The 27,561-nt window shown below is 38.1% G+C and overlaps 1 protein-coding gene across 1 annotated transcript in view; it reads right to left on the bottom strand.

Annotated features, from left to right (window-relative positions):
- LOC149302719 (leucine-rich repeat-containing G protein-coupled receptor 5A) overlaps window positions 1–19,903 on the bottom strand; it is an 83,175-nt gene extending 63,272 nt beyond the window's left edge. Inside the window, exon 1 of the mRNA XM_089482054.1 lies at window positions 19,701–19,903. Within this exon, the coding sequence (XP_089338180.1) occupies window positions 19,701–19,903 (203 nt within the window). The remainder of the gene's footprint in view (window positions 1–19,700) is intronic.
- Window positions 19,904–27,561: the final 7,658 nt, after the last annotated feature.

The raw sequence follows: 27,561 nt of genomic DNA, 5'->3' as shown, positions 1-27,561 counted from the left end.
AGAACTAAAAAAATTACTTTGTGTCATTTCCATTATCTACTGACCCTGAGTTCCATAGTGTATATTATTGGAGACACTGCCAACCCTGGTGAGCTACTCATGGTAGAATGGGTTGAGTAGACACTGCACAAAGCACAATTAATAGGTAATTTAATAACATTACATTTTAATCTCTTATATTACAGTGACAACAAAAAGCTAATTCTACTATGTAACCCAACCACTATGAAATTAGCATTCAAATATAAAGCTAATGTGTATGTGATTGTATGTAGAAATGCATTATATAGGTTTTCAGCTGCTTTTGTAAAATGTATTATTTCATGAAGAGGGCATTTATAAGCTCGTGGACTCCCTCACAGAGTTATTGCTTCCTAGTGTAAATTAAGTTGGCAAGTCCACTAAGAAGAACCTTGTGCGATCCACTGCAAGGTTCACCAGTTTAAGACCTAGGGCATTAGTGCATACTGCAAACAGCTCAGGGTAATAGATCAAAATGTTCAGTTCTGGCAGATCAAGCATACACACACACACACTTTTACTTAATTTCCTAATATCATCTATCTTTTGTCTGAAAAGAACATCAGCCAAATCTTTAATATTTATAAACCCTTGAGGCGATTTAATCTTGCACACATGAAAGCTCAGAGAAAGTTGACACAAAGCATTGTATTTTCTCATCCACAAAACACAGGCTTCCTATCGTGTACCTTTATCAAACCCATTCCTGTACCCGATCAGTCATCACTTGCTTTGTAGTTACTGAAGTTATGAAAGGGAATCCCTTCACAGCAAGGCATGCCTCCTCATTTAAAGATATAGCTATACCTGCTAGTGTGTCAAAGAAGTGCCGCTAAGGGCCACATGTCTATGAACAGAATTCCCTGCCTTAGTCAACTGCGGATGCACTTTTTTGCTTAGGGCAAATTTATTGTTGTTCAAACTTAATTTTGTCTATTTAAAACTTTGTAGGCTACAATATAACATCCTTATAGTCATTTCTATTTAGTCATTTTCCTTCTTCACAGCTACACGTTTCACAAACCAAAATGGTGAAACACAATTATTACAGAGAGCCTTCAAAGCATTCTTTATAATAGAAGGAACGTCCCCCGAATCCTTTTCAATTGTGTTTTAAAGGCATTGAGTGCTTAAAATGGCATTTATCAACCATCAGTGGATCTTTAAAACTGTTTGCAGCAACTAGCTTAACTCCAAGTTCAGTTTTTCCCACTAATCTGTGCATAAGGCCAGTGAAAACTTCTCTTTTTTTCCGAAGCTACAATAAAGAATGGATTAAATGGTCGGTTCAGAGCAAGTGTTTTAGCATTCACCCTGTGTGCATAGCTATTTTACCAGTGGGATTCATTTGTTGCTATTTAAACTTTTAAGGCAAAAGCTGCAAAACAGGACATTTTAAAAAAAAGCCTTGGATGCCTCATTTTTTGGCAAGTTCGTAAAACATAGCCCCTTAATTTGTCATGTCTTGTTGTTTTCATTTTTGTCCAAGGCAATCAGACATGCATTTTACACTGATGATTTCATTCACTTTGAAGGACAATGTGCATTTTCACTTGTCTAAATAAAATTCTGCTCATAGTACAAGGTCTTCTAATGTACTTTATATTTCTGCATGTGGAAATCTAAGAGTTAAAGATCTTATCGCCTGAGGAAAATACAGTAACCCTCAACAATGTTTTTCTTTTGATCTACTTAAATCTGACATGTCTGGTTTATTCTTACACAGGAAGCACAAGCGTGCCCTTCACTTCATCAAAAAAGGTTTTTTTTTTATTCTCTAAGCTTCTAAAATGAAAAGCATGCGTTAAAGTGATGTTTGTAGACAGATATAAAAGTTAATAATATCGATGTCACAATGGTTGCCATGTCATTCGCAGGGAATCCAACCATTTGCTGGTTCTTCTAGACTACAGGATCATGCCTTAATTTATCTATCACTAGCTGACAAATAAAGATCCAGCAACACTTGGCACAGCGGGCATTTAGCAGGTGATGGACACTTCAATGTCTGCTAGCGGTGAAGGTCAATGCCCACTTTTGGTATTGCATGGCAGTGCAATGTATTTTTGAACCACGCATTATAGGATCATCTACGCTAAACAGGTTTATAAGCAGCTAGAGGAGAGCCAAAATGAATTATGTATTTAGCTTAATATTAAGTATAGGCACTTCATTGCAGAGAAAATAAGTCTGAACAAACATTTGTTATATGGAACTAAAGGTAAACTATGTTTTGAATATACAAATGTTTTGGGAGAAATGAAACCACTCTATTTATTTCATGCAGCCTAAACTTTAACTCATCTTGTCTTATCATATGCAAAATAGGTAATGTTGAAAAAGTAATTTTAAAGACATTTTAATCATTCTACATACTCAAGACATACATTACGCACCAAGTTGTTTCCTATTCATACGCCATGTTGTAGCATTTGTGATATTTCATTCCATGATTGCACAGTGTGATTTATTGTCATGCTAATCTTCATATCATTCCTGATCTTAGAAATGAAGTATTTCTAAGTATTTCTAATTTGATCTTTTTTCCCATTGACTCAGAGGGCATTGGTCTTCATCGCTTTGTAGAAACAAAGATGGACACCATCTTTGGTGCATCACTCCATCTGTCTTGAACTAGTCTCTTGTCATTGCTTCCCTCAACAAGTTAAGGGACTAGCCCCAGTAACCTTCATATTCTTTGTTGAGTCTGTTAAGCTTATCTCTGCCCCATTCCCTCGATATTACTATATCACTTCTTCTTATTATCTCTTGGCAATGGTCATCAAATCAGTCTCCTTCCCTTCCAGTTTAACTAAGAAATTAGTAAACCAGTGCCTGCTCTTAATTAGCAGAGTTCAAAGGGTAACCATCATCTATGCTCATGGTAGATAATGCAGAAAACATGTACCTTTTCTATTTCCAATTTTTATAAAGAGCCTATAGACAAATTGTTTAATGGCATTCAAGCATTCTAATGCTTATGCAACTCTCTTGTTAACTATTCTATCTATCCTGATGAAGGTCACAGAATTTAGCTTTTGTTTCTCTCCATATGATAGTTCAATATTTTATTGGAGTTAAACTTAAGATGTTCTTCTTAAAATTTTAAGCGAGTTTTACAATCTAAAGTTTTAATATAATATTATTTAGATTAAAAAAATTCTGATAACATAGAATAATAATAAATGTTTAAGTTAGTTGCAAACTAAATGGCAAAAGCATGGAAAGGATTGTTACAATGTGGCCATTTGGCACTCTGGAAAACCATTTATATTTTAACTGGAGCTTTACGAGTAATATTTTAACTGGAGCTTTACGAGTAATATCCATTCCTTTGTTGAAAACATAAAGCTATCTCCAGTATTCTTACATGTGGTTTTTGACCATCCTGAACAAATTTAACTAGAATGTTGCTGGCGGTACTACTGCATGGTATAAACGAAGAATTACAAGATTTTGGGATGTGTAGGGGCAGATATGTCTTAAACAAAAGTCTCAGTTTACCACAAAAAATAATTACTCATATGGCATCTGTAGGTGAAAATCCTTGTAATGAGCATGTAATCACACAATATCTTGACTTCTTACGACATTTATTTAAAATGAAGTTAATATTTTGCTTGAGGATTTTCTTCACACATCTGTGTTTATTTTTTAAAATTACTATTATGTTAATAAAACAGTCCAGCTACATTTTATGACATTGTGATTGTTCTAAATGGGGTAACCATGGCATTTCAGGAATTTATGTTTATCAATATGAGAATATAACTGTAATATATAATAAAATATATAAAAAAAAAATGATTCACCACTGCTCTCTCTAAATATAAATTGGTGTGTTTAGGCCAACGCTTCCAAGACACTATCATATCATTCTGGAAACCCTGTGTTTATGTGTATGCAGCACTTTTCATGTAAGGATGCAAAGGCAAACAGTTCAGCTTATATCAAGGCAACCTGTAAGACTATGCTTTGTTTACAAGGAATTTAGATCATTCAAATACTTCCATACACATGCAGGGGTCTCCATAAACCCCCTGGAACTCTTACCTTACTCGAGCTGACCAGGAGTGAGCATAGCATGTGGGTGCACTGGGAAACAAGGCCTGTGTTGGCGAACACTTCTCCTGCAAGCCAAGGAGATGGGCAGCAGAAAAAGATGATACATACATATATTTCCAAGATGGAAAACATTAATTCAAAGGGGATACTCAACTTCATATGTACAAGTGCATATGATGGTTGACATGAATAATTTTTGAATAACGCAGTTGAATTTGCTAGGTAGGCCATAAGAATATATCTTAACATGAAAAAAAGAATTAGAAGAGACAATGAAATTACCTTAAATGCAATAAAATCCAAACAACGGTACCCAATAAAACAGATCTATTTTTAGAGGAGTCTGGTAAAGCAGCAGTCAGTCAACTTGTTAGGCTGCCTGAAACTTGGGGCTATTTTGCCTCCGACACAATTCTGTTTTGAAGCAACAATGGCCTCAGATGAGCCGAAAAACATGTACTTTGCTCTCCCACCACCGCTATTCCTCCTTTTCTGCACGCTTTTCAGGCAAGATGAAAGCATTGGAGTGCTAATTACTTTGATCCAGAATATAAGAAAATGAGTTTATCTTACTGATCAAAGCAAATTACGCAGATCATGGCTGATTAGAATGCAACAGTAAAATCCTCATACTTTTTTTTTCTGTTCCTCCGCCTTTTCTCTCACAATCAGGGCTTGTGTCAAATATGTAGGTATTTCCCACGGCCAAGCCGGACTCTGCTTCCAACAAGCTCTGCTTGTGAGACAATGGTGCTTACACAGACACTAAAGTCCTTTAGTTCAGTCATTGTATGAGGAAAGAACTGGTAACCCTTTAGCCAGCATTCGATGACACATCTAGATTTACATATTTCCCTAATTGCATTTTTTTCAATGTGAGTGAGATTTATCTCAGCAAAGTTAAATGCTTACTTTATCGTCCTCCCTCCAAAACCCATCACAACTGGATAAATTACTTTTCTGCAACCTCCTGGAGAATCTGCTCCAATATCTTAAGCTTACAATATTCGAAATACAATAGATACAAAACAAAATGTTTTGGAGACATGATGCTGGAAATAATAATCATTTCCATGTTCCACTTTAAGTGAAAGCTTTAGATTCAGAATAATGATTTGCTTCGTTGCATTAGACACATGGGACCATTATAATTTTATACGTTAAAAAAAGCTTCCTGCACCATCAGAATTTCATGCCATAAAAAATCCCACAAAAACAGTTTGCCCCACGCCCAATGCATGTGTGCCAGAAAAGATGAGATCCAGGTTAACCCGACCTTTATTTATAATCATTTACTATAAATTAATAGTAAAGCTTACATTTAGCTCCATTGAACATGCCCCTGCCAGCTGCCTATTTGAGAATAAAATTGTTGCCTTTTTCACGTCCCAGGGCACAATACAAAACATCTATTCAGCTTTGCTTTTTATTTCAGCTCCCGACTTTTAACAAACCAACTGAGCGGAATAACAATGCAGCTGGAACGTTTTATGGTATTTCTGTTAGTCTTCTTCCTACACTGAAGGTGTTAATTAGGAATCAAAGAATACAACCCTGCCAAGAGTCCTTTCACAACTACCCACTTGCTTCTGCTGGTTTCTGATTGAAATAAATAATTTGGATATTTCTGAGAAGGGGTTAAAAATTCTGTGTATTTCAGGAGTAATGATTGCTTAAAGGGCCTTTAATGTTTAATGTTCTTTTCATTTGGATAACGAATATCAAAAAAAAGGGGAAAAAAGTATACAATCGTGTAGTATTTACTTGTTGTATGACTATTATTTTATAAATTAAGTACATACATGCATGCGTGTATACAGCTGCCTCCCAGAAGTTATATAATTATTCCTATTAAAAATAATGTTTCCAGTGAAGCTTTTCTTTTTAAACACATAAAATACCTAGTCTAGTCACAGAAGCTACAATAAGATTAAAAATGTTATATTACTTCAAAGAAAATAAAGGCACAGTTACTGAACATACTGGGCAATAAGAGCCACAATACACCAAAAAGCCACTTGTATTCCGATGGCCTGGTTCATGTGATGGAAATAATACTCTTAATAGGATACATTTATTTATGCACACATAAATATCCGGTCCGTTGTGTAGTTAAACTTAAAAGCAGAAAATAAAGTTATGATGTTAGCAAAGCTGAGAATTAGTCAAGCCTGCTAGCTTTTCTCAGCAAGAGGTTACGTTGCTCCTCGTACAAGGGCTGCCAAAATCCATTACTCTAGCCACAGTCAGACGCTTAGAAGCTCTGCTTGTTGATTTAATGTTAACAAACTGAGCGGACATCTGAGGCTACCTGCAGAGTATGCGAAACGAAAAAACAAATGAAATCACTCTGAATAACTGTCAAAAATATAAATAATAACAGCCACAGAGAAAAAGTGGCGCGGATGATGGAGCGAAAAAATCCTTCTTTTTTTAAAAAAAAATGGTCAAATTGAATAAGAGGTTTAGACATTTGATGGGTGCTTTAATGTGAAATTCATTGCGCAATGCAAATTGTCCAATGCGATTGATACATAAGGTTAATTTTCTGTATGCCTTATAAGTGAGGCTGAAGTATCCGCTATTTTTTGGAAAAATAAAAATTGCATGGATTCATTTAGTTAATGGAAAAGTCTTACATTTGAAGTAAAGAGAAACATTTTTCTTTTAAAGGCTACATTATCCCCATGTCCTTTTCCGCAGCTCCTCTTCCTGTCTTAGCTCATCTTGTACTTCACATCTTGTGTCTTCTTTCTCGGTCTGCTTCTCCCCATTATCCCCTGCATTATCCAGGACTCCATGAGTGGTTCTCAAAAAGGGTTGAGCCAACACACACATCCACTCTGCTGATTGGAGAAATGGGGGAGAGGCTCTCCCCATGGTGTATATTATGGCATCACCGTTTTGCGTAAGTACTACACCAGGCCAGAATTACACATCCTCGGAGACAGCGTTTTTGCACCCATTTTTCTCTGCAAATCTGTTTGCATCATTCTGGCCTCTATGAGCAATTTCACAAAAGGGCAGAGTCATGGTGTATACCTTTGGGGAGCCTCTCCCCATTTCCACAATTGGGGGCCCCTGGTGTGCAACAAGGCTCCCCCTTTTGAGGAAGCACTCCAGGAGGCCAGGTTAATGTAGCAGTTAGCAAGGAGAAATGGAACACGAAAGAAGAAATGAGACAGAACAAGAAGAGGCAAGACAATAAGTGGAGCTGTGGAAAAGGGGACACAGAAGCACTTGGAGGAAAAGTTAAGATTTGTTTTCTTATGGTTGATTAACATTGCATTAACATTGGATATTTTTTTACTGGCTAGCAGTGTTTAAGGCAGGTATTCTATTAGTGAAATGTGTTTAAGGATGGAAAGAAAATCCAGGTGCTCACCAGACATCTATAGTCCTTTGATAAAATCTATCCTAAATGGCCCTCGGTAATGTACTCAGGAAACCTTACACTGAGGGTAACTAATTGATTCAAAGGAAGGCCTAATTCTATATGCAATCATTGTTTGGGATATTCTATTCTTGCCATTGAAATACGATGTAATGGTGTATACCTATATAGATCAGGTTGTCTGCAAGTTTAGTCATCTCTTCAATCCAGTTTCAGAAAATAATAATGATTTTTTAGTAAACGGTAGGATGTTGTTTTCAAAGTCTCATGTCCCAAAAACAACCCCAAAAAAACAACTAAAAAAGATATATTATAGGTCAATACACACACAAAAACACAATTTTCTATAAATCCGTAACATCACTATCTATCAATTAGTTATACTAAGGACTAAACCATCAACTGCTTCTTTCAAGACTATGATGTCACATAAGGAATATCCATTCAAAGTTACAGAGGAAAAGTCTACCAGACAGACCCAAATAGTTGTATAAAAACCCTGTTTCCAGTTCCCATTATTCCCATAAAGAAATATAGGAGTGTATCAAGTAAATGCCAATAAGTTAATAGTCAATACAGACACCCATAGGGCAGAGTTCAATTTACACACCTATATGCTAAACTGATTATCAAGGTCATTTCCACAGTACCAACCTATAGGGCATTCTCAAGTCTCACTATCAGTAAACTGTTGTGGTTTACTTGTAGCAAATAACATGAGTGGGACATAGGTAGAAGTGGATGAGGAGTGGGTGGAGCTACACATCAACCTCACCATCAAGAACTCAAGTGCTGGATTACCATGTAAGTGTTCATGACACAGGAGCTCATAGGGCAAATGTAAAAAGTTTCAAAGTATTGTTAGAACAAAAGGTCATAGTCTAAAACTAGAAGGTCAGAGGTTTAGCTGTAATGTAAGACAGTTTTACTTTACTGAGATGGTAGTAGGTAAATCTCCCATCAGATGTGGTAGAGGCTAATACAGTGGGGGCTTTTTAATATGCATGGGATATGCATAGGTCTAACCTGAATCTAAGACTAGATCAAGGACTGATTAAGACCTTATAATTTCTTCAAGAAAATGGAGACTAGATGGCCTAAATGGTTCTCATTTGCTCTCAAATTATATGTTTCTATATTGTCCATCAGAAAAGGTTGCAGAGACAAGGTAAGATTTGGACAAAGACTGGAAAAGTTTCCTAATAGTAGTAATAAAAGTTTTCTTCATCTAATTTCCCTGTTATTATGTATTCTCCCAAATCATTTAGTGCATTGAGTCTAACTAGACAGCTCTCAGGTACATAACACACACACTTTGGCATACTTAATAATGGGAAACCAGACTACGGGGACTTTAATGACGTTCTTAATACAGACATTATCATGAAGTTGCCCCCCCCCCCTTGCAGCTATAACAGCATTTTGGAGTGTTTCTGTAGGAAGTTTTGCTCATTCATCCAGTAGAGTATTTGTGAGGTCACTGATGTTGGATGAGAAGGCCTTTACTCATGATCTCAAATCCAGTTCATCCCAAAGGTGTTTGATGAGGTTGAGGTCAGGGCAGTGTGCAAGCCAGTCGAGTTCTTCCACAACAAAATAGGACTTTTTGCATGTTAACCAAACAGCTTTCTCGCAGAATGCAAATAATAGCAGTTTCTAATAAATAATCTATTCTCTTGGATAACATTTAACTGAATTATAACATCTGCCATGTAAATAAATCTCAAAAATAAATATAAAAAAAAAAAAATGTAAAAAAAAGGCTATTTTAAATAAAATCCAGACAGACGCATTTGACCCTCATTTCATCAGAGACAATGAACGTAACACTGCTCTGATTGTCTCTAAGTTTTGACCACTTTGGTGATATAACTGGCTCATGTCATGTCTTCTGTCCTTGCTTATGTCACCTGTTGATCCATTGTTAACTTTTGAGTCTGACCCTCAAGAGAAGATGAAAAGGACCACACAGGCTATGCTTGTTTTCTCATGTTTTTGTAATTGTATGTTAACACCAACTTGGGAACCGAACAATATGTCTGGCTTATGTCTCAGTTCCTATTTAGGGAAATATGATGGCGGTCCACGGCAATATGTTTTCAATTGAAGTATTTTTCCACTATTTAACAGCCAACAAAATTTGATGCAGATCGCTAATCTGTATAAACAGGTTTACACAGCCATCACATATGACAGGGTGCGGCAACAGTAATTTCCCAAGCGGTCAGCATTTTATGAGAAGAAAAAGCCAGAGATAGTGGTGGATTTCATGAACAGGTATATCAATGCTTTGAATACTTTAAGGGTGATATTATTATATTTAAAAACGATTTTAGCTAATTTGTTTTCCCCAGCACCATTACAGAGAAAACATCATATCCGATGTTTGTGAATATTATGGCTGATTATTCAAGGAATGTACAGAATAAAGGTGATTATGTAAAATCAATAAAGTGCCCTGACCTAATGAGGTTTTGGATTTGGACACACGGACACATTTACTCTGCGTGTTTTCCTAGTTTTTACTATCAAGGCAGTTGGAAACAGATTTTGTGGTTGAAGCTGCTCCCAATGATTTCATTGCAAGATTCCTTCCCCTAGTTCCTGTTATGACATCTTTAGGAAATTGTTCCACACACTTATTAATTGTTCCAAATACCCTACCATTACGTTTTAAAAGAAAAAACATGTTTATTGAAAATGGTCTAATGGTACGCTAACAGTTCTACTGTTACCCAATAAAATGCTCAACAGGCAGGATCTACTACTATTCCCAATTGTCACCTATAGTCTCTATAGTTATCGGGGATTATACATTATAAGTATCTTGATATATCCAGAAATGTTGCAAATAAGTGTATTAGATCTCCGCTCTGAATTTGTCATACGGTTATTCCATATAATGTATACATGAACAAGAGGGTGTCGGAATCACATTTCACATACGCTAAGATTTCCCTTTCTTATGGTCACCATGACATTTGTCTCTTTGACCTCATTGCCTTGAAATCTTGATTTGCTCTTGTGAAATGCGTGCAAGTAAGGTGGACTTATTTAACCTCTGTGGCTTTTTTTCCAGATTTGTATAATAATGTGTCACTCAGATGTATTGGCATTCTTATTCCTGCCTTCCTTCAAACACGTCAGCTTTAAAATACATACATGGGGCCCCATCATAGCTGAAGTGCGGACTGTTATAACTTTCCTAATGGCTAACCAATCCATATACGGAAGGTTGATATTTGCAGAATATGCGTATTCTAGTTTTAAAAAATAGGAGCACAATACTGATGTCAAACAATGACGGAGGCATTTTGTTAACAAATGTAAAGCATCTCAGTCTGATGCAATATAATTGCATGCAAACTATAGTGTCTTTATATTATCGTACCGGGTCTGCGCAAAAGTACTAAGATACATGCTTAGCCTATACTACTAGAACAGTAAGCTCCATATTGGATGGGCAAGGCGCTTCTCTCAATGAGCAACAGACTACGCAGAACTGATATTGTGACTTTTAGAAGTATATTCACTAAATGGTGCATGATAGATGAACATTTTCATTATGTATTATAAAGAGAAGACCCCTAAGACATTGTTTTTCAGCACGGGCTAAATTGCCCCTATATTAAGCATAATTTAAAAGTAATTTCACCAAATGCGTTATTCAGTGCCAGAGTAGTGATTGTTAAAAGGTCACGGAGGTTGGTCCTTTATAGTGCATAGTGAGGTCAGTGAGTTGACCACCTGCAAGTACTCTTTTTGGTGAATAAACCTTAATTGAGTATGTTAGTCCTATAGTACTGTTTACAGCTAGACATGTAGGAGGAACCCACTTTTATTTTCCCAGTAATCACAAAAAAAGCATTTTTGCTAGAGAGCAGAAGAATGAAAAAAGTAGCAAAAGCAGCCAACGTCATGTGATGATGGTTATATTTGGAGATAAATTATAGTATTTGTGAATTTATTTTTGTACAGAAAATTACTATTTTTCTGCAATGTCCCTATACTTAAAAATATTCCCTTTACATGGCAAATTACCTTGCCCAGTGGAAAATGAAGGTGCAGTGAACAAAATATGTAATTCTTCATGCGAAAACACAAACCTGTATTCCAAAGATGCAAAACCTGTATACGACACCAGTGGAAAATGAGAGCCGTACACATGCCAGATTTTAAATACATTTCAAATACACTATACCTCTCAAGTCCCTTTTTGACAAAAATTCCTTCGTTCCACGTCCCTCTCCTTAATATCCTCCTTTTCTAGGAGCTCACAATATTTGGTTGACATCAGTTTATCATCGTGTTCTAGAGCCCTAAAGATATCAAATATAATACTTGCCACTAAAACAATATCTGTGATTATCTTTAAGGGTCTCTACCACGTAGACGAAACAATAACTACACTGCCTGAAATGTAAGGCAAATACATCTTTGTTAATTTGCCAGTTTATCCATTTCTCTGAAGTTTAAATCACATAACAACAACACAAAAATATTTGAGAACCTTTTTTTCTATGGAAACAGCCTAACATTGTCTGCTTTAATGGCACATGTCAATTAAGCATTTCCAGAAAAAAATATGAATCATGCAAAATGTTACATGATTAAAGTATTATTTCTGGGAAAGGTTTAGGGCATCCAACAGTCATAGGATTGACAAAAGTGTTACACACTTAGCAGACAAGGTAAGAACAACTGTCTAACATGTTCTAGGCAGAGGCATCAGACCGTCTATACGCTATATCAAAGCATTTTCTTCTGAAAATTGCTCTTAAATTCACATTTAGAGTTTTGAAATTCACACTAAGATTGCCAATCAGATTTAATTGCCATGAGAAGTAACGTAACTTTTTCAAAATATATGTGTAATTTTATTAATGCAAACCTCCAGGCCCAAAGCGGAATGCATCACCTTCATCACAGAGAAGGGGAGGAAGACTTGAAAAGCACTGCGTTCATCGGAGAACAGAGGTTTGATAAAAGCTAGGTTAATAAGGGAACACTTCAGGAAAGCCTAATCTAGCCTGGCATGTAGACTGAAGAGGTCAGCTTGGTGCACGCGTTCACAGCTGGGAGTAGGCTCCCTATGCCAGGACAATTGTCCTCCGCACTTCATGCCCCATAACAGATTTGAAGATGCTTTTGTCATGCAAACGTTTAAAGGAGCAACACAATACCCTGACCAGCATATACTTATTTCTGGAAATCAGCAGCTATTTTTTTGACAAAATTTTTGTTATGTCAATATTATAATATTGTTCTACATATGCCTACACAGTGAATATGAACTAGCACATTTTTGGAAGATATATATTTTCAGTTCACCATTAACAATTTTTTGGAAAAAAAACTGCTTGGAAAACCAGAAGAGTTTTCAAGTTCGGGATCTGTAATTAGTTTTGTAGCCTGGAGACTTTGGTGAATAGCCTAAGCTGTTATTTGAGACTTCCTGTGCTCTATGCACCTGCGGTCTATTTCAGATTAGTGATATATGATGCCTCCAGAGATCATCACTAATATCCTATACAGAAAGGTATATAAAAACCTAGACCAAACATTTTATTCATTTGCATATGTAAATACAGAGGTCTCAAGTTTTGAAAAGGGTCTTTGAGAAGATTTGAAGGGGGTCAGAAATCCCAGAAGCCGGAAATACTCTCTTTACACTCTCACTCACTCTTACCAACGCTCTTTCGCACTCTCTCTCAATGTCTCCCTACTTTCTCTGCCAACCTCTTTGGTGTCCCTGTTTCATTTTTCGCAGCCTCTTCTTTTTTTGCCTCTTTTAGTTCTTATCCCGTCTTTCTTCGTCCACTTCGTCTCCACAGTATCAGCTCCATTAACCAGGCCTCCGCTCACAATTTCTTCCTCGATTGGAGGAACAGGAGAGAGGCTGTGCCTATGGGGCGTTCTGTGGTTCTGCCCTTTTGCGGAAGTACTTTGAGAGGCCAGAATAATGCAGACAGTTTCACAGAGAAAGAGAGGTGCAGATCCATTTGCAATATTCTGGCCTCTTGGGAGTAGTTTTGCAAAAGGGCGGATCCACACGAGGACATGCATTTGGGGGGGGGTTTAAGGGAGCACTCTGGGAGGTCTGATTAATGAAGCAGATACTGGGGAGAAGCAGATGAAGAAAGAAGAACAAAAAGAGGCAAGAGAAGGAGCAGCGCTCCAGTAGACAGGGACACGGAAGTGGTCGTCTGAGAAGGTATTAGAAAGAGCATTAGAGAGAGAGAGTGTGTGAGAGAGAGTAAGAGTGGGAGAGCGTGCGTTAAGGATATTTTTGAGTCCGTCAGGGAGACTTGGGACCTCAGTAAATACACTCAACAAACCAGCAACTATCAAGTGACTAAAGTGAAGCTGGCATTATATTGTTATAGTGTTTGCCGATCAATAAAATCATATTCATCTTTGCTGAGTTGCTAAGATTTAGTGGAAATGTGATGAACAAGTGCCATGCTCAAAATATCTTTATTTCCAAAACAAGTCTACATTCCTTTAAATGAGTAATCCCCATATTAGTGTTTCTTTTATTTATAAGTACCATTTTTTTTTAATAAAGTCAAGGTATTTTTTCTATGTTATCTGATACAAACTATTTTATTTGGCTAGGAAGCACCCTTACTTTTAATCCAAGTTCTTAGATTCCACTTGCGAACATCCCTAGCTGTATGACCTTACGTAGAGTCCATCAGAAACTATGAATGGATGGTCAATGCACATGACGTTGCCCCCCCGACGCATTGTAGACAAATGCGTTGATTTTTTGTGCACATATTTCACTTAGCTGCACACAATAATATTACCGATAATTAAAATAAAAGATAAAACAAGCTTCATCTTAGTTATATAGTCATGTTATTGCTCATTTTGATTCAGGGTCCTGGGTGACGTTCCTCAAGATCAAGGTCACCACACATACGTTTAATATATTTCAATCATTCAACACGTTCATGCCATTACCAAAGGGTCTCCAAAGCACGTGGAGCAGACAGAAAAAATACTCTACTATTCTCCTGCAGACGACATTAAAAAAAATCTGCTTTATACAGAACAATAAACTGTCATTCATTAACGACGATCTCTGCCTCTAGCAGTATGATGATTAACCGTGCACTGCCTCTACTTACTCTTAATAGGTACATGAAAATACTACAAAGTAAATGATTATGCAACTGAACTTACTACGAACATTGACAGAACGGGAAACACAATAGTGCCAGCGGCATACTTCACTAGAAAAGAAAAAAAAAAGCAATCTGCGTCTTTAGTCAAAGAATAAAGGAGTTTGCAAAAAGTTATGGATGAAGCATAAAAGCTATCGCATTTACACTACTAACTTAACAGTCTGAACCGAGATCACATATCACTAATGTTATACCTAATTAATCCTATTCAGGTCTAATCTCCCAACATTTTTGTCCCAAGTATTGCAGAATTGGAGGAAGTAATTTGCTCAACATAATAAAATCATATTATAACTTTACAATTAAAAACACTATATGCAAGTATGATCTCTCTCTCTCTCTCTCTCTCTCTCTCTCTCTATATATATATATATATATTATATATATATATATATAAGCAGTTAAAAGTAATATTTGTGTGTGCATATTGTTTAACCCTTTCAAGGCATTTTAAGCTGGTCTGCAGGGTTTCTAGATCCATACTTGCAGTATCAATTACCGACTGCTCCATGAAGAGGAAATATGATCATTCTTCAAGTTGTCAGTAGACACCTGACCCGCTGTCACTTTAAAATGGGTATTTTATATAATGATATACCAGGAGCCCTGAATGGGTTAAGTTGCTCTAGCTCTTCTACTCTGGCAGGCAAGAGTTTAAGATACCTGCCCCTTTAACTGTTTATTGCAATGACTGTCCTGAAAGTCACACCATTCTCCCAAGTATTTGTACTGTTACATTCCATTCCTGCCACGAAGGTTTGTCCACACATGGGTTTGGTGCAACATTCTAAGGAGCACAGCTACATTTTTGTTTTCCAAGAAACGGGAACAGAATATTTCGGAAAAACTGATTCTGAACAGCGTCACTTTCCCAAAATAAGTGAAAAGAAGCAATGTTTGTTTGGAAATTAACGTAATTAAAACACGAAAATCAACAGGCTGTTCTTTCTCACACAAAAGAGCTATGTGGGCCAGAAGCTTCAGCAAGGAGTTCTCTGGCAATCACATAATGCAATGCCGAGATGTGAAAAGGACCCGTCTGGTGGTAACATAGTTTCCTTTGAAGCAAGCGTTCAAATCCCAGTGTCAGTTCCTTGTGATCTTTGGCAAATCCATTTCTCGCGAAACGCCTCAGGCACCAAATATTAATTTGGGCACGTTATAAGCTTTTCGCTTACAAAATACTATGTCCGTGACAGTGCGGCACACATACATGGAACCTATTATGTCCCTGCACACGGTTACACAGGTAGCATTTATTCTGTAGAGGTAGTGGGCCAATTGTGATTGCGTCCATTGTGCGATATTTAATAGTAATGTAGAGCGTTTAAACTGACACCCGAGCGGACGTAAAAAAAAAAGCTTTGATCTAAATACACAATAGAAGACAAAAGTATCCTATTTACACAGACCATTTTGGGTTTATAGATAATGTCTCCCAGCCTTCGGAGCACCTCATGTGAGGAAAAGCCATTGAAACCGCTCCGAAATTAAACAAATCTACGTAAACAGCATGTCAGGGCATCTGGAGGTTTCAAAGTTCTTCACAAAAGAATACAGAACGGCAGGATTAGAGAATCAAAACAAACACGCAACATTTAAATAGGATGCCGTATACGACCACACATACACAGGAGCTGAAAAGTCTGACTACACCTCCGAGTGACTTCATCACGGCATAGAGAGTAGGAAACAAATGAAGCCGTGGGCTCTGTGTATTCAGCGAACAGCAACGGACAGCACAAGCCTGCGCAGGGTGCTGCTTTGGCCTAACACGAGCGTGCTCACACCTCACGTACTCCATCGTGTAACAAAATACAATGGCCAATCCAAATGGCAAAACCTCCTTTAAAAAGAAATTATTTTTATCAATCGCTCGCATTATGTCAAAAGTTAACGAAACAATTGTTAGAAGATACAATAATATCTTCAACGAGATTAGTAATATTTCTTTTGAATATTTTGTAGAAATCACAGATAATGAGCTAAAGCAAACTTTTACAATACAATCGTAGTCTTAATTTGGGAAAGTGGTCCACACCCATGTGGAACAAAATAAAAAATATAAACTAAACATTGATTTTGAATATAATGTCTTCTTCTTCTGGCTTTATTTATCAATAATTATTTTTGTATGCCACCGACAGATGCCATAGTGTTTTAACCCCTTAATGACAAGGCCCCTCAAAATGCATTGTTTTCAATGGGTTTAGGGACAGCATTGTCCTTAAGGGGTTAAAATAGTATGCAAACACGAGTCATATTGAAACAGACAGAGACAGCATTTTGATCTTTCTGTTTTAAGCAATAATTCTCAATAACGGAGTTTATACGAGGTATAGGGATTCTAGGGTATATGGTGAGTGGCTGAGGTTACCAGAATGCAATGAGATGGCTCAGCTGGATCCAGTTCCTTGCAAAGTTTTGCCACCTTTTACCAAAAACACCTATTATAAAGTACTCCCTTACTTACTATTCCATAAAATCCCTTTTATTACTGTCAACACTGAAGCTGATCATCACACAGATATATAACACTATGACATAAGATTTTTCATTGTCTCATGAACAATCAGGTAGAACGCAATAATCAGAGAGTAAAAAATAGCAATTTTTACCACCCGCAAAAATATAAGTATTTGATTATTTCTCGATAGCTCTTGTGATCTTGTGTGCTGTTTCTGGCTCTTTATCCCTTGCACAAAACTGATATCTGTTTGTGGATACATATACAATGACTTATACTAAAAATTTGATCAAACACTTAGCATATTCACTATTTTAAACTATAGTCACCAATTACTGGAATGGTTCTACTAGAAACTTAAACAAACTCACAAAAAAACATGTGACTGTAGCTGGAGAGCCAAAACACACAAAACGTGTGTTTCTTAAACTATTTTCAGCCATCGTACCCCTGCGGACCACTAAACGTATATGTCCCATGGTCTATTTGGTAGTCCAAGCTGGGGTTTATAAACTGTTCAGTAACTCTTATAAAATGCTGATTATTTCCCATGGGATTTACAGCCCAAACGTGAATTTTATCCTTTGTTTTCCTACACCAGTTAAAGATTACTTCCACAGTTCAAAGCCTTGTTCCATAAACCAAAGGTAGAGATAAAAAGTTTTGCAGCTCTAATCAACATTTCCTCTTGCCTCACTTTTAATAACCCTGCCAAGGAGAGACTGTATTGCTGTTCGTGAAATTTCAAGTTAGATCAACATTCATAAAAGTAAACACCATTACGGTCTCTCTTTTTGTCTCAATGTAGTTTAACCCTTACTGTCAGTGAATACACTAAAGTAAAGCGTTAGAGAACTTGACAGATGATTTGAAACTATTATTAACCCCGACCGAGGGTGAGTGCGTTCAACAATATATATGTGAATATAATCTCCCCATCCTTCCACTGTTCAGTATTAATAACCCGCATACGTCACGCATTTCTGGTGATACCGTTTCCTTAATTCTTGCTCAAAAGAAATTGTCATTGAAAAAAATTAAGCGCACTTTCTATGAAATGATGTGTGTGTAATCTTTACTGAATTGGAAAAATACTAATAAATTGGATGTCTTTCCATAGAAAGTTAGCAGTGAAAGTCACTTAAATGTCTTATAAATATTTTGTAAGATGTATCCTTTAATCATAATGTTGGAGAAAGACCCACAGTCTGAATAACTGCACAGGAGGACACTGTTTATGAAACCCTTATGTAATTTTGATACTGATCTAATTGTGACTTCATACAGTCTAAAAACAATATGGGCATAGTATCGACCATCGCTTTATCTAAATGGCATAGATATATTCATAACACAATGGGTTCTTCTAACATTCACATAACAGATCACTGATAGACAAGGACACAATCATTTATCTGAAATGGCAGATATACTACACATACTTTCTTATATTTTATGTGCGTAATTTGTCTTACGGATTCTCAGAGGATGGTCTTCTTCTGATCTCAGTGACTGACCCCTGATTTACACAAGGTATGGTCCAGGAGAAGTGATTTATAACAATCCTGATCCCAAACTTGAGTGCCTAATCCCTACTTTACTCTGATTCTCGACTCCTGGTTATGGTCTGTGATCCCTGACTTATAGTGGGTACAGCTGTTGGGTTGTAAATATGCCCTCTTGATTTACAATTATGCCTTTGGTGTTAATGCCAAATATCGCTGTCCAGAATTTGCGATGCTTTCTGGGAAACATCTGCTCGAGTGGGGACATGATTTTACCTACAGTCATAAAAATGTGTATTTTTTAAACTTTCCTCCAGTTATCACCACGTGTCAGGTCTACGGTGACACTGACAATGGTATAAGCCATTTAATAGTATTCATTATAGGTTTCATTAAAGGTTTATGCCTAGGATACTATAATGGCAAAGCAAAAAAACACACAGGTCTTCTGCAAAGAGATAATGGTGCAAGTGCTTCAAATGATTATGTTTTCCCTTAAATATAAAAAGAGAAGCAGAGCTACCTCTTTAAAAAGTGTGAGCCCTCTAGCACGTAAATGGTTAATGGTGCATTTCTTGCAACTTCAGACCAACACTATGATGTCATGAGTGCTTCTAAAAACTTAACCTATATCTAAGATTCATTGTTTTGCTTCACTCAATGTAATCATGTTTCATCACATCAAAGTACTTTTTATTGACAAAAAAAGAAAGTTAGTTTTTTGTTATTCTTTTAGGAAACCCTCATCCACCCCTAAGGGGTAATTCTTTATCCTCGGCAGGGCTGGGTTCGCTATCCGTGTAGAAAAAAGTCGCATGCAGGCAAAGAAACATGTGCATTGCAAAGAAAATACATACTACATGTTTAACCCATGCAAGCCGGACCTTGCTCTATACCAACCCTACACCGGCAGCCTCCTATAGGGTCGTAAATATGGTACAGAGACAGATGCCCCTCCTGTGTCTCTCCTGCCACCTACTCACACCCGGTGCATGCAGTCTCAGTCCCCTGGCCGCAGGTTGCCCCACGCCGCCCAGCCCTAAGTCGGCACTTACAGGTAAGACGTGAAGATGCTGATGTTCGCCGGCAGGGCAGCGAGCCCGCGGTCCGAGCAGTCCACTCTCAGCAACATACCGTCCTGTTCGCACTGGCAAGGGGCAGGGCAGCTCCGGTGCTGCTTGCCCGGTCTAGCCGCGCTAACAAGCTGCAGGCTGCACAGCACCGAGCACACGAACAGTCTGGTCCTGGAGGTGTCCATGGTGCCGATCAGATCCTGGGTCCCGCTGGAGGTATAGCTCTAGTAGTAAGGCGTACAGCGCATCGCCCCGCAGGGAGATTAAGGCAGAAAAGGTAAATAGGGAGGCGATGGGGTTTTGGGGCTGGGTTGGGAAGGGGTGTTCGCTCGCTGTGAGTCCGGGTGCGCTGTGATTGCGAGACGCAGCTCTCTCTCCCACTCTCGCCTTCTGTCTACTTTGCAAGCTGGAGCATCTCACGCCGCTTTAAAGCGCTCCAAGGCTGAACTGCCCGCTTAGTGACGTCACGGGGACTCGATGCGAGCCGAGCGCTCCCTGCACTTCTCCATCAACACGCGTGTCCTGCATCCACGGCTGTGGAACACTGATGCTTCCCTACGAGGCTTGTGTTCGCAGTGTACAGAATTCGTATTCCCAATTACTTAAATCGACGATCACACCGAGACTGCATGGAATAAACCCCAATGTGGTACCCAAGAGAATAGACCATGATGCACATAATAGAAACTAGAAAGTATAATGCAAGTTTAATATGCTTTACAGATGACTATAATAAATAAGCATGTAACTTAACCCCTGTGGTGCTGTTTGGAAAAGCCTGGGGCTACTGGTACTTGGCTTGTTATTGTGCTTCTAAAATAATAAAACAAATTCATAAAAAGAACTTAAGTATCCCTAGAAAGTGTTAGAAACATGTTTCATGCATGTCTTGGATTGTAATGCTAAATAAACTCATTGTAATATAAATCTGATCGTTTCTGTAGATGAAACTCTCTAAAACTGACACTATTTAACCTTTTGGTTGCCAAATCATTATTGATATGGGATCACCTATGATATCGGTTAACAGCTGAGCACTTAACAACACAAATGTTTTTCTAGGATTTACTAGAAGGAAATCTGATTGTATACATTGATTTTAGTTTGTCATATCAAAAATGTCAAAGCCACTTCAAAATTGTAATAATAACATTAATAATATATGCTATACCTTATTTGTTTATTCAAATTGCCAGATTATTATTGTATATGATTTATTCTATATATTTTTTTTCAAATTATCCAATCATTTATTAAATATAACATAGTTATATTTACTGTCAACATTTTTAGCCTTATTTTTTTTCACTTCTGAAAAAATATTACATAGTTTGAAAACTCAACTAAAAGAAACATGTCAATTCATCTTTAGCGGAATATTGTGCAATAGCAATAGAAACACAAATTTGTATAGCTTTTTGTATAAAATGATGTCTTGAATATATGTACGATGGCAGTAAAAACATTGTATAAACTTACTCTTTAAGTGGACATAATCCTTGAAATATTGATATTTTTTAGTACCTTTTTGTTCATCATTATCTTTTATGCCATGTTGTTACCAAAGTCCAGGTTTGCACCTGCTAAAAAGCTACTTATCAAATATGCATCCAGGTGTAAGTGGAAAAAGAAGGAGTTATGATTATGCAGGCATTACAAGAATGCAGCCTAGTTATGGATGGTCCATGGGCGTAGGAACGGGGGGCGGGGGGGACAGATCCCCCCCAGTAACTCATGGGGGGGGGGGGACCGATAATGAAGAAATCCAGCCAGGGCAACCGATCTTTCGCGGTCCGCACCTCGAGCCCTGCTACAACAAGAGCCCTGCTACTTACCTGTGGGAGGGTCTGCTGTACTGCACAGAGGAAGTGGAACACAGCAGAGTTCACGTGACAGCACATCCTGCTTCCTCTGTGCAGTACCAGAGAACGCAGAGGGAGGCCGCGCCCCCTGCTGAAGTCTGTGAGCGGCATCGAGGGAGCTGCAGTGCAGGTAAGGGGGTGGGGAGGGTGTTTGAATCAGTATGCGTGATTGAGGGAATGAATCTGTGAATGAATGAGTATATGAATTAATGAGTGTGTGTGTGTGATAGCATGGATGTGTAAGTGCTGGAACCTAGGTATGATGGGACTGTGATTGCTGTTAGCAATCACACTCCTATCATGCCAAGTCAGCCAGTACATGCTGAAACCTAGCTAGCTGCCCCCCTTGTGTATTGATGCTGCCAGCAGTATGGGGTCTGCACATCACTTACAGCCACCCTGTACCAGCATGTACTGGCTGACTTGGCATGATAGGAGTGTGATTGCTAATAGCAATCACAGTCCCATCAGGCCTAGGTTCCAGCATTTACTGGTTGGATGTGTAAATGCTGGAACCTAGGCATGATGGGACTGTGATTGCTGTTAGCTGTTAGCAATCACACTCCTATCATGCCAAGTCAGCCAGTACATGCTGAAACCTAACTAGCTGCCCCCCTTGTGTATTGATGCTGCCAGCAATATGGGGTCTGCACATCACTTACAGCCACCCTGTACCAGCATGTACTGGCTGCCTGGGTATGATAGGAGTGTTAGCAATCACACTCCTATCATGCCAAGTCATATTCCTATTTTTTTTGTCCAATTGTGGTGTGGTGCCTACTTTTATTAAAAATTTTAGTTTTTATTATTATTTTTAAAGGTCGGGGGTCATTTTCGGTTTTGGCTAAGTGAACCGTGAATGTTTTGGTCCAGAATTTTCATTTTGGTGCATCCCTAGAATAAATAGAACAATTTCATTTTTTTAATTATCCTGAGTCCTGAATTTGTAGTCACAAAACTTTCTAGGCCCAGAAATCAGTGAGAGGAAAAGTAAAGGTTTTGTATCATTTACTTTATTTTAATCTGCATATTTTCTCACAGTGAAAAATAAGTGCGGCCCGCGCACGTATACAATTCTGATGAAGTGGCCCACTGCAGAAAAAACTTGGACACCCCTGGGGTAGACAGTGAGAAGGGGGTGTAGGGAGAGGGTAGCTAGTGAGAAGGGGGGTAGGGAGACGGTAGCTAGTGAGAAAGGGGGGTAGGGAGAGGGTAGCTGGTGAGAAGGGGGGTAGGGAGAGTGTAGCTAGTGTGAAGGGGGCAGTAGGGAGAGGGTAGCTAGTGTGAATGGGGCGGTAGGGAGAGGGTAGCTAGTGAGAAGGGGGCGATAGGGAGAGGGTAGGTAGTGAGAAGGGAGGGTAGGGAGAGGGTAGCTAGTGAGAAGGGGGTAGGGAGAGGGTAGATAGTGTGAGAAGGGAGGGTAGGGATGGGGTCGATAGTAAGAAGGGGGAGAGGGGGTAGATAGTGTGAGAGATGGGGGGAAAGTGGGGATCTGACGGGGGAAAATGCTGTCCCCCCCAGATTTTTAGGGGTTCCTACGCCCATGATGGTCATGCATATTACATGTTTTTGCTCATTAAATATTATGTTGCTGTCAACTTCTAGGGATTTCCTAGTACACATTGATTCAAACATTACAATAGATCTGTCACTCATTCAAAATTCTACATTTTTGGTTCAGAATGCTAAATAAACCTGTAGTACCATTTTTTTACAGATTAAAATAACCACTATATAAAACATATATAATATTCTTTGACATATCTAGATTGGCCCTCCTTAGCTAATGTAACGGTTCCTCTTCGTCTAACAATTGTAGGTTTGCCATACCCTTTGAGTGTATGTATGGTAAGTGCTGCATAAGTTAATGGCACTATATAAGACAATACTAGTTGTTGTTTCTCATCTTTTATTACCATTACTGCTCTCTTCTTGGCCGTTTTTTTAAAGGTGGAGGAGGAGAAGCATAAAACATCACAGTATAGAACAAAAACACGATATGCTAGTTTTGACATCTTTTACCAAAATCCCACATGATAAAGTACTCCCCTACCTTTAAACCAAATATCTAAGAAAATATTGCACTGCTCCAAACACAAAACATGTTATTTATAAGTAGTTATGATTAATTATTCCATTATTATTATTATTGGATTGCTCAGGACCTTAACTCTAATAAAGAGTATAGAGAGTAAATTACATATTTAATTGTCTCATCTCTTAACTTATGCACTTATTGCATGCTTTTTATATGTTTTGTCACTGTCTCATACTTAAGTATTATGAGAAAAAGTTCATGAAAATTCCTGGTTTTATCCAGCCATAAGAAAAGTGGCTGCTTCTGAAAATAAAACATGAAATTTAGAAAATTCCGACTTACAGATATTTTCCAAGCTAAAAAGGAAATGTTTCCAAACGATCATGCGGCACTTTGAATGTAGACTGTATGCCAAATGGACGTAATTCCTTAAAAAACAATCTCTCTGGCTGAGACTATCAGAGAAACGAAAAAAATAAAGTGCACGAACACTGCAAAAGTCTGGAACAAACTCCAAATAATAAGAGTTGGGAAAATCTCAGAAATTTTATCATGTGTATATGGAAAAAAACGTTCGCAAACTGGACATGAACTCATGGGAAATTCAGGTTGTTTTATGCAGGTCTTTTGACATCTATTATGTAGCTTTATCTGCAAAATATAAGAGCTGTCACGATGTGAATGGGGTAAGTGTAGTAATGAAAATCACTGTTGGCATGAATTTATCTTTATCATAAGTGCTGTTACGTTTTTTAACAAGTTGTGCATGCTTTCAACAGGGCCAGGCCGCACTGATTTAAGTGTGGGATTATGTATCTGAGTCATGGGTTTAAATATTTGGTTTACCCTTCAAAGAATTAGTTGAAGCAACAGTAAAAGAAACATTAAAATAACAACAAAACACTTATTTACATATAATAAATATCACATCCAACACATCTTCTCATTCTTGACATTTTACTTGATTAAGTAAATGGAAGATCATCTGCAAAAGGTTTAGCTGGGTATGGGAAAGTTCTATCAAATCTTGATTGCAAATGCTGACATGGGACCCAGTGGTGAACTAAATTGGAAGACACTTATTTGTGAACCATACAAGAAAAGAATTATCAATTTGTTTTGGCCTCTTGGATATCGTGTTTAAGGGAATGCTTTTTTTTCTCAGGTTTCATATTTTCAGCTTGCCCTGTGTGTTAGAAACAGTGGCGTCGGCAGGGGGGGGCCAGAGGGGGCCATGCCCCCCCCCTAAATCATGCTGTGCCCCCCGGTGTGCCCCCCCAATTGAAACGCCATCTTTTTTTTTTTTTTTTATAGATCCGGAGGAGAGAGAGAGAGGGGCCGAGCGGTCGCTGAGGAATAAGTTCTCAGCGACCGTTCGGCGCCTCTCACTCTTCTCCGCGACCGCGAGGCCTCTGCCTTGGTCGCAGTGCCGGCATTTCAAGCCAAGCGCCAGTATATGATGTCATATCCGGCGCTCAGCAATGAAGCCGTGCACACTGCAGCAGAACCAGGAAGACAGAGACCTCGCGATCCCGCCGCTGGACTTCTACAAGCCCAAGGTAAGTGAACTTCAAAGGAGGGGGGGGGAGGGTAGAAAGTTAGGAGGGGGTTAGAGAGTGAAAAGAGGTAGATAGGAAGTGAGAAGAGGTAGATAGGGATAGATTGGGAGGGAGAGAGGGGTAGATAGGATAGATTGGGAGGGAGAGGGGGTAGTTAGGATAGATTGGGAGGGAGAGGGGATAGTTAGGATAGATTGGGAGGGAGAGGGGATAGATATGATAGATTGGGAGGGAGAGGGGGTAGATAGGATAGATTGGGAGGGAGAGGGGATAGATAGGATAGATTGGGAGGGAGAGGGGATAGATGGGGAGGGAGAGGGGATAGATAGGGAGGGAGATGGAGATATTAACATATATTGGCAGCAGGGGTTAATATTAATATTTATTGGCAGCAGGGTCTAGTATTTATATTCATATTGGCAGCAGGGTCTAGTATTTATATATATATCGGCAGCAGGGGCTAATATTAATATATATTGGCTGCAGGGGCTAATTTTATATATATTGGCTGCAGGGACTAATAATATATATTGGCAGTAGGGGCTAATATTAATATATACTGGTAGCAGGGTCAAATATTAATATATATCGGCAGCAGGGTATAATTTTTATGTATATCGGCAGCAGGGTATAATATAAGTATATATCCGCAGCAGGGGCTAATATCAATATATATCCGCAGCAGTGGTTAATATTAATATATATCAGAAGCAGGGTGTAATATTTCTATATATTGTCATCAGCAGGGGCTAGTATTAAAGAATGAGAAATAACTGCCTAACGTGTGTGTATATGTGTGTGTGTATATATATATATATATATATATATATATATAGTGTATATGTACCGTTTTATAATTGGCCCCCCTACTTTGGTCCCTGGCCCCCCATGTGCCGCCCCTAAATATGAAAGCTGGAGACGCCACTGGTTAGAAAATGCGTGCGTTTTAATCACAGCGATCCAATTAAAATGTTGTAATTTAAAATTCTTATAAACCAACACCTGTGCTGGATTGAGGAACAGATTAAAATTGTGGTGAACAGGTTGCCAACGTATAGTTTGGTAAATTCCAGAAAAAGGTACAATGAGCCCCAAAATGTTTACATTTATGTTTATTATATTTTTTCAAAAATGTCTCATTTTAAATAATATATTTATACTGTATATATACAGTTGTGTGAAAAATAAATTACACTCTCTTTGAATTCTATGGTTTTACATATCAGGACATAATAACAATCATCTGTTCCTTAGCAGGTCAAATTAGGTAAATGCAACCTCAAATGAACAACAATGCATGACATATTGTATTATACCGCATCATGATTTCTTCAACAAATATAAAGCCAGAATGAAGAAGTTCTGTGTGGAAAAACTAAGTATATGATCCAAGAGCTTGAAGAACCACCTTTAGCAACAATAACTTGACGTAATAATTTTCTATATAATAAAAAGTTGTGAAACTCAGCGCCAACAGCACAACAGCAACTACAAAGATCAATGGGCAATACCCTACAACACACTAATATTTTAGGTAAAAATGTGTGCTTCATGTGACAAAGTTTTAAAAAGATATTATGACCTGGAAAGTTTTTTGATGAGCCACATAAAACTTAAGTAATTAAAAACATGTAAAAAAGAACTAACAAATCATAGTGTATAGAGTGTAAAAAAGTGGAGTTGATTTGAATCAATCAAAAATGCTCCGAAAATCGCAGATCAGCAGCTTTCATCTCAGAAGATAAAGAGATGCAGACAACTTAAAGGTGTGTAAAAAAGTAAACTTTAATAAAAATGTAGTACCTTACATTATAGTTCTTGGTACATCGAAAAAAAAGCCCTCAGGGAAAATAGAAATCACGAAAGTTATTTGTTTTGTATGAAAACAGTGGTTAGTAACCAGTCCGGTATTTGCTGACTTTGCGGCATCCTCAAAACGGAGATGGTGACTGAAAGTTTCTCCATATATTTTTATGCAAGCGGTTCTTGGGTACTGTAAATTACTTTTGGGTACATCCTTCCAGTGCTATGTAAAAACATCAAGCGCACATTACTGTGGAGGAAGTTTGGCCCACCCTTTTTCTACAACTTTGCTTCAGTTCATTGAGATTTGTGGGCATTTGTTTATGCACAGCGCTCTTAAGGTCCTGCTATAGCCTTTCAATGAAGCTGAGGTCTGGACTTTGACTGGGGCATTAAAACACCTAGATTCTTTTCTTGTTCAGCCATTCTGTTGTAGATTTGCTGGTATGCTTGGGATCGTTGCATGACCCAATTTCGGCCAAGCTTTAGCTGTCAGACACATGGCCTCACATTTGACTCTGATAGACAGAGGAGTTCATTGTCGCCTCAATGGCTGTAAGGTTCCCAGATCCCTTGGCTGC

Source organism: Sceloporus occidentalis, unplaced genomic scaffold, assembly GCF_023333645.1.
Source record: "Sceloporus occidentalis isolate IW3139 unplaced genomic scaffold, rSceOcc1.0.p SCAF_17, whole genome shotgun sequence".
Taxonomy (NCBI): domain Eukaryota; kingdom Metazoa; phylum Chordata; class Lepidosauria; order Squamata; family Phrynosomatidae; genus Sceloporus; species Sceloporus occidentalis.
The sequence above is the reverse complement of the archived record's forward strand: the minus strand, read 5'-3'. Positions and strand labels throughout refer to the sequence as shown.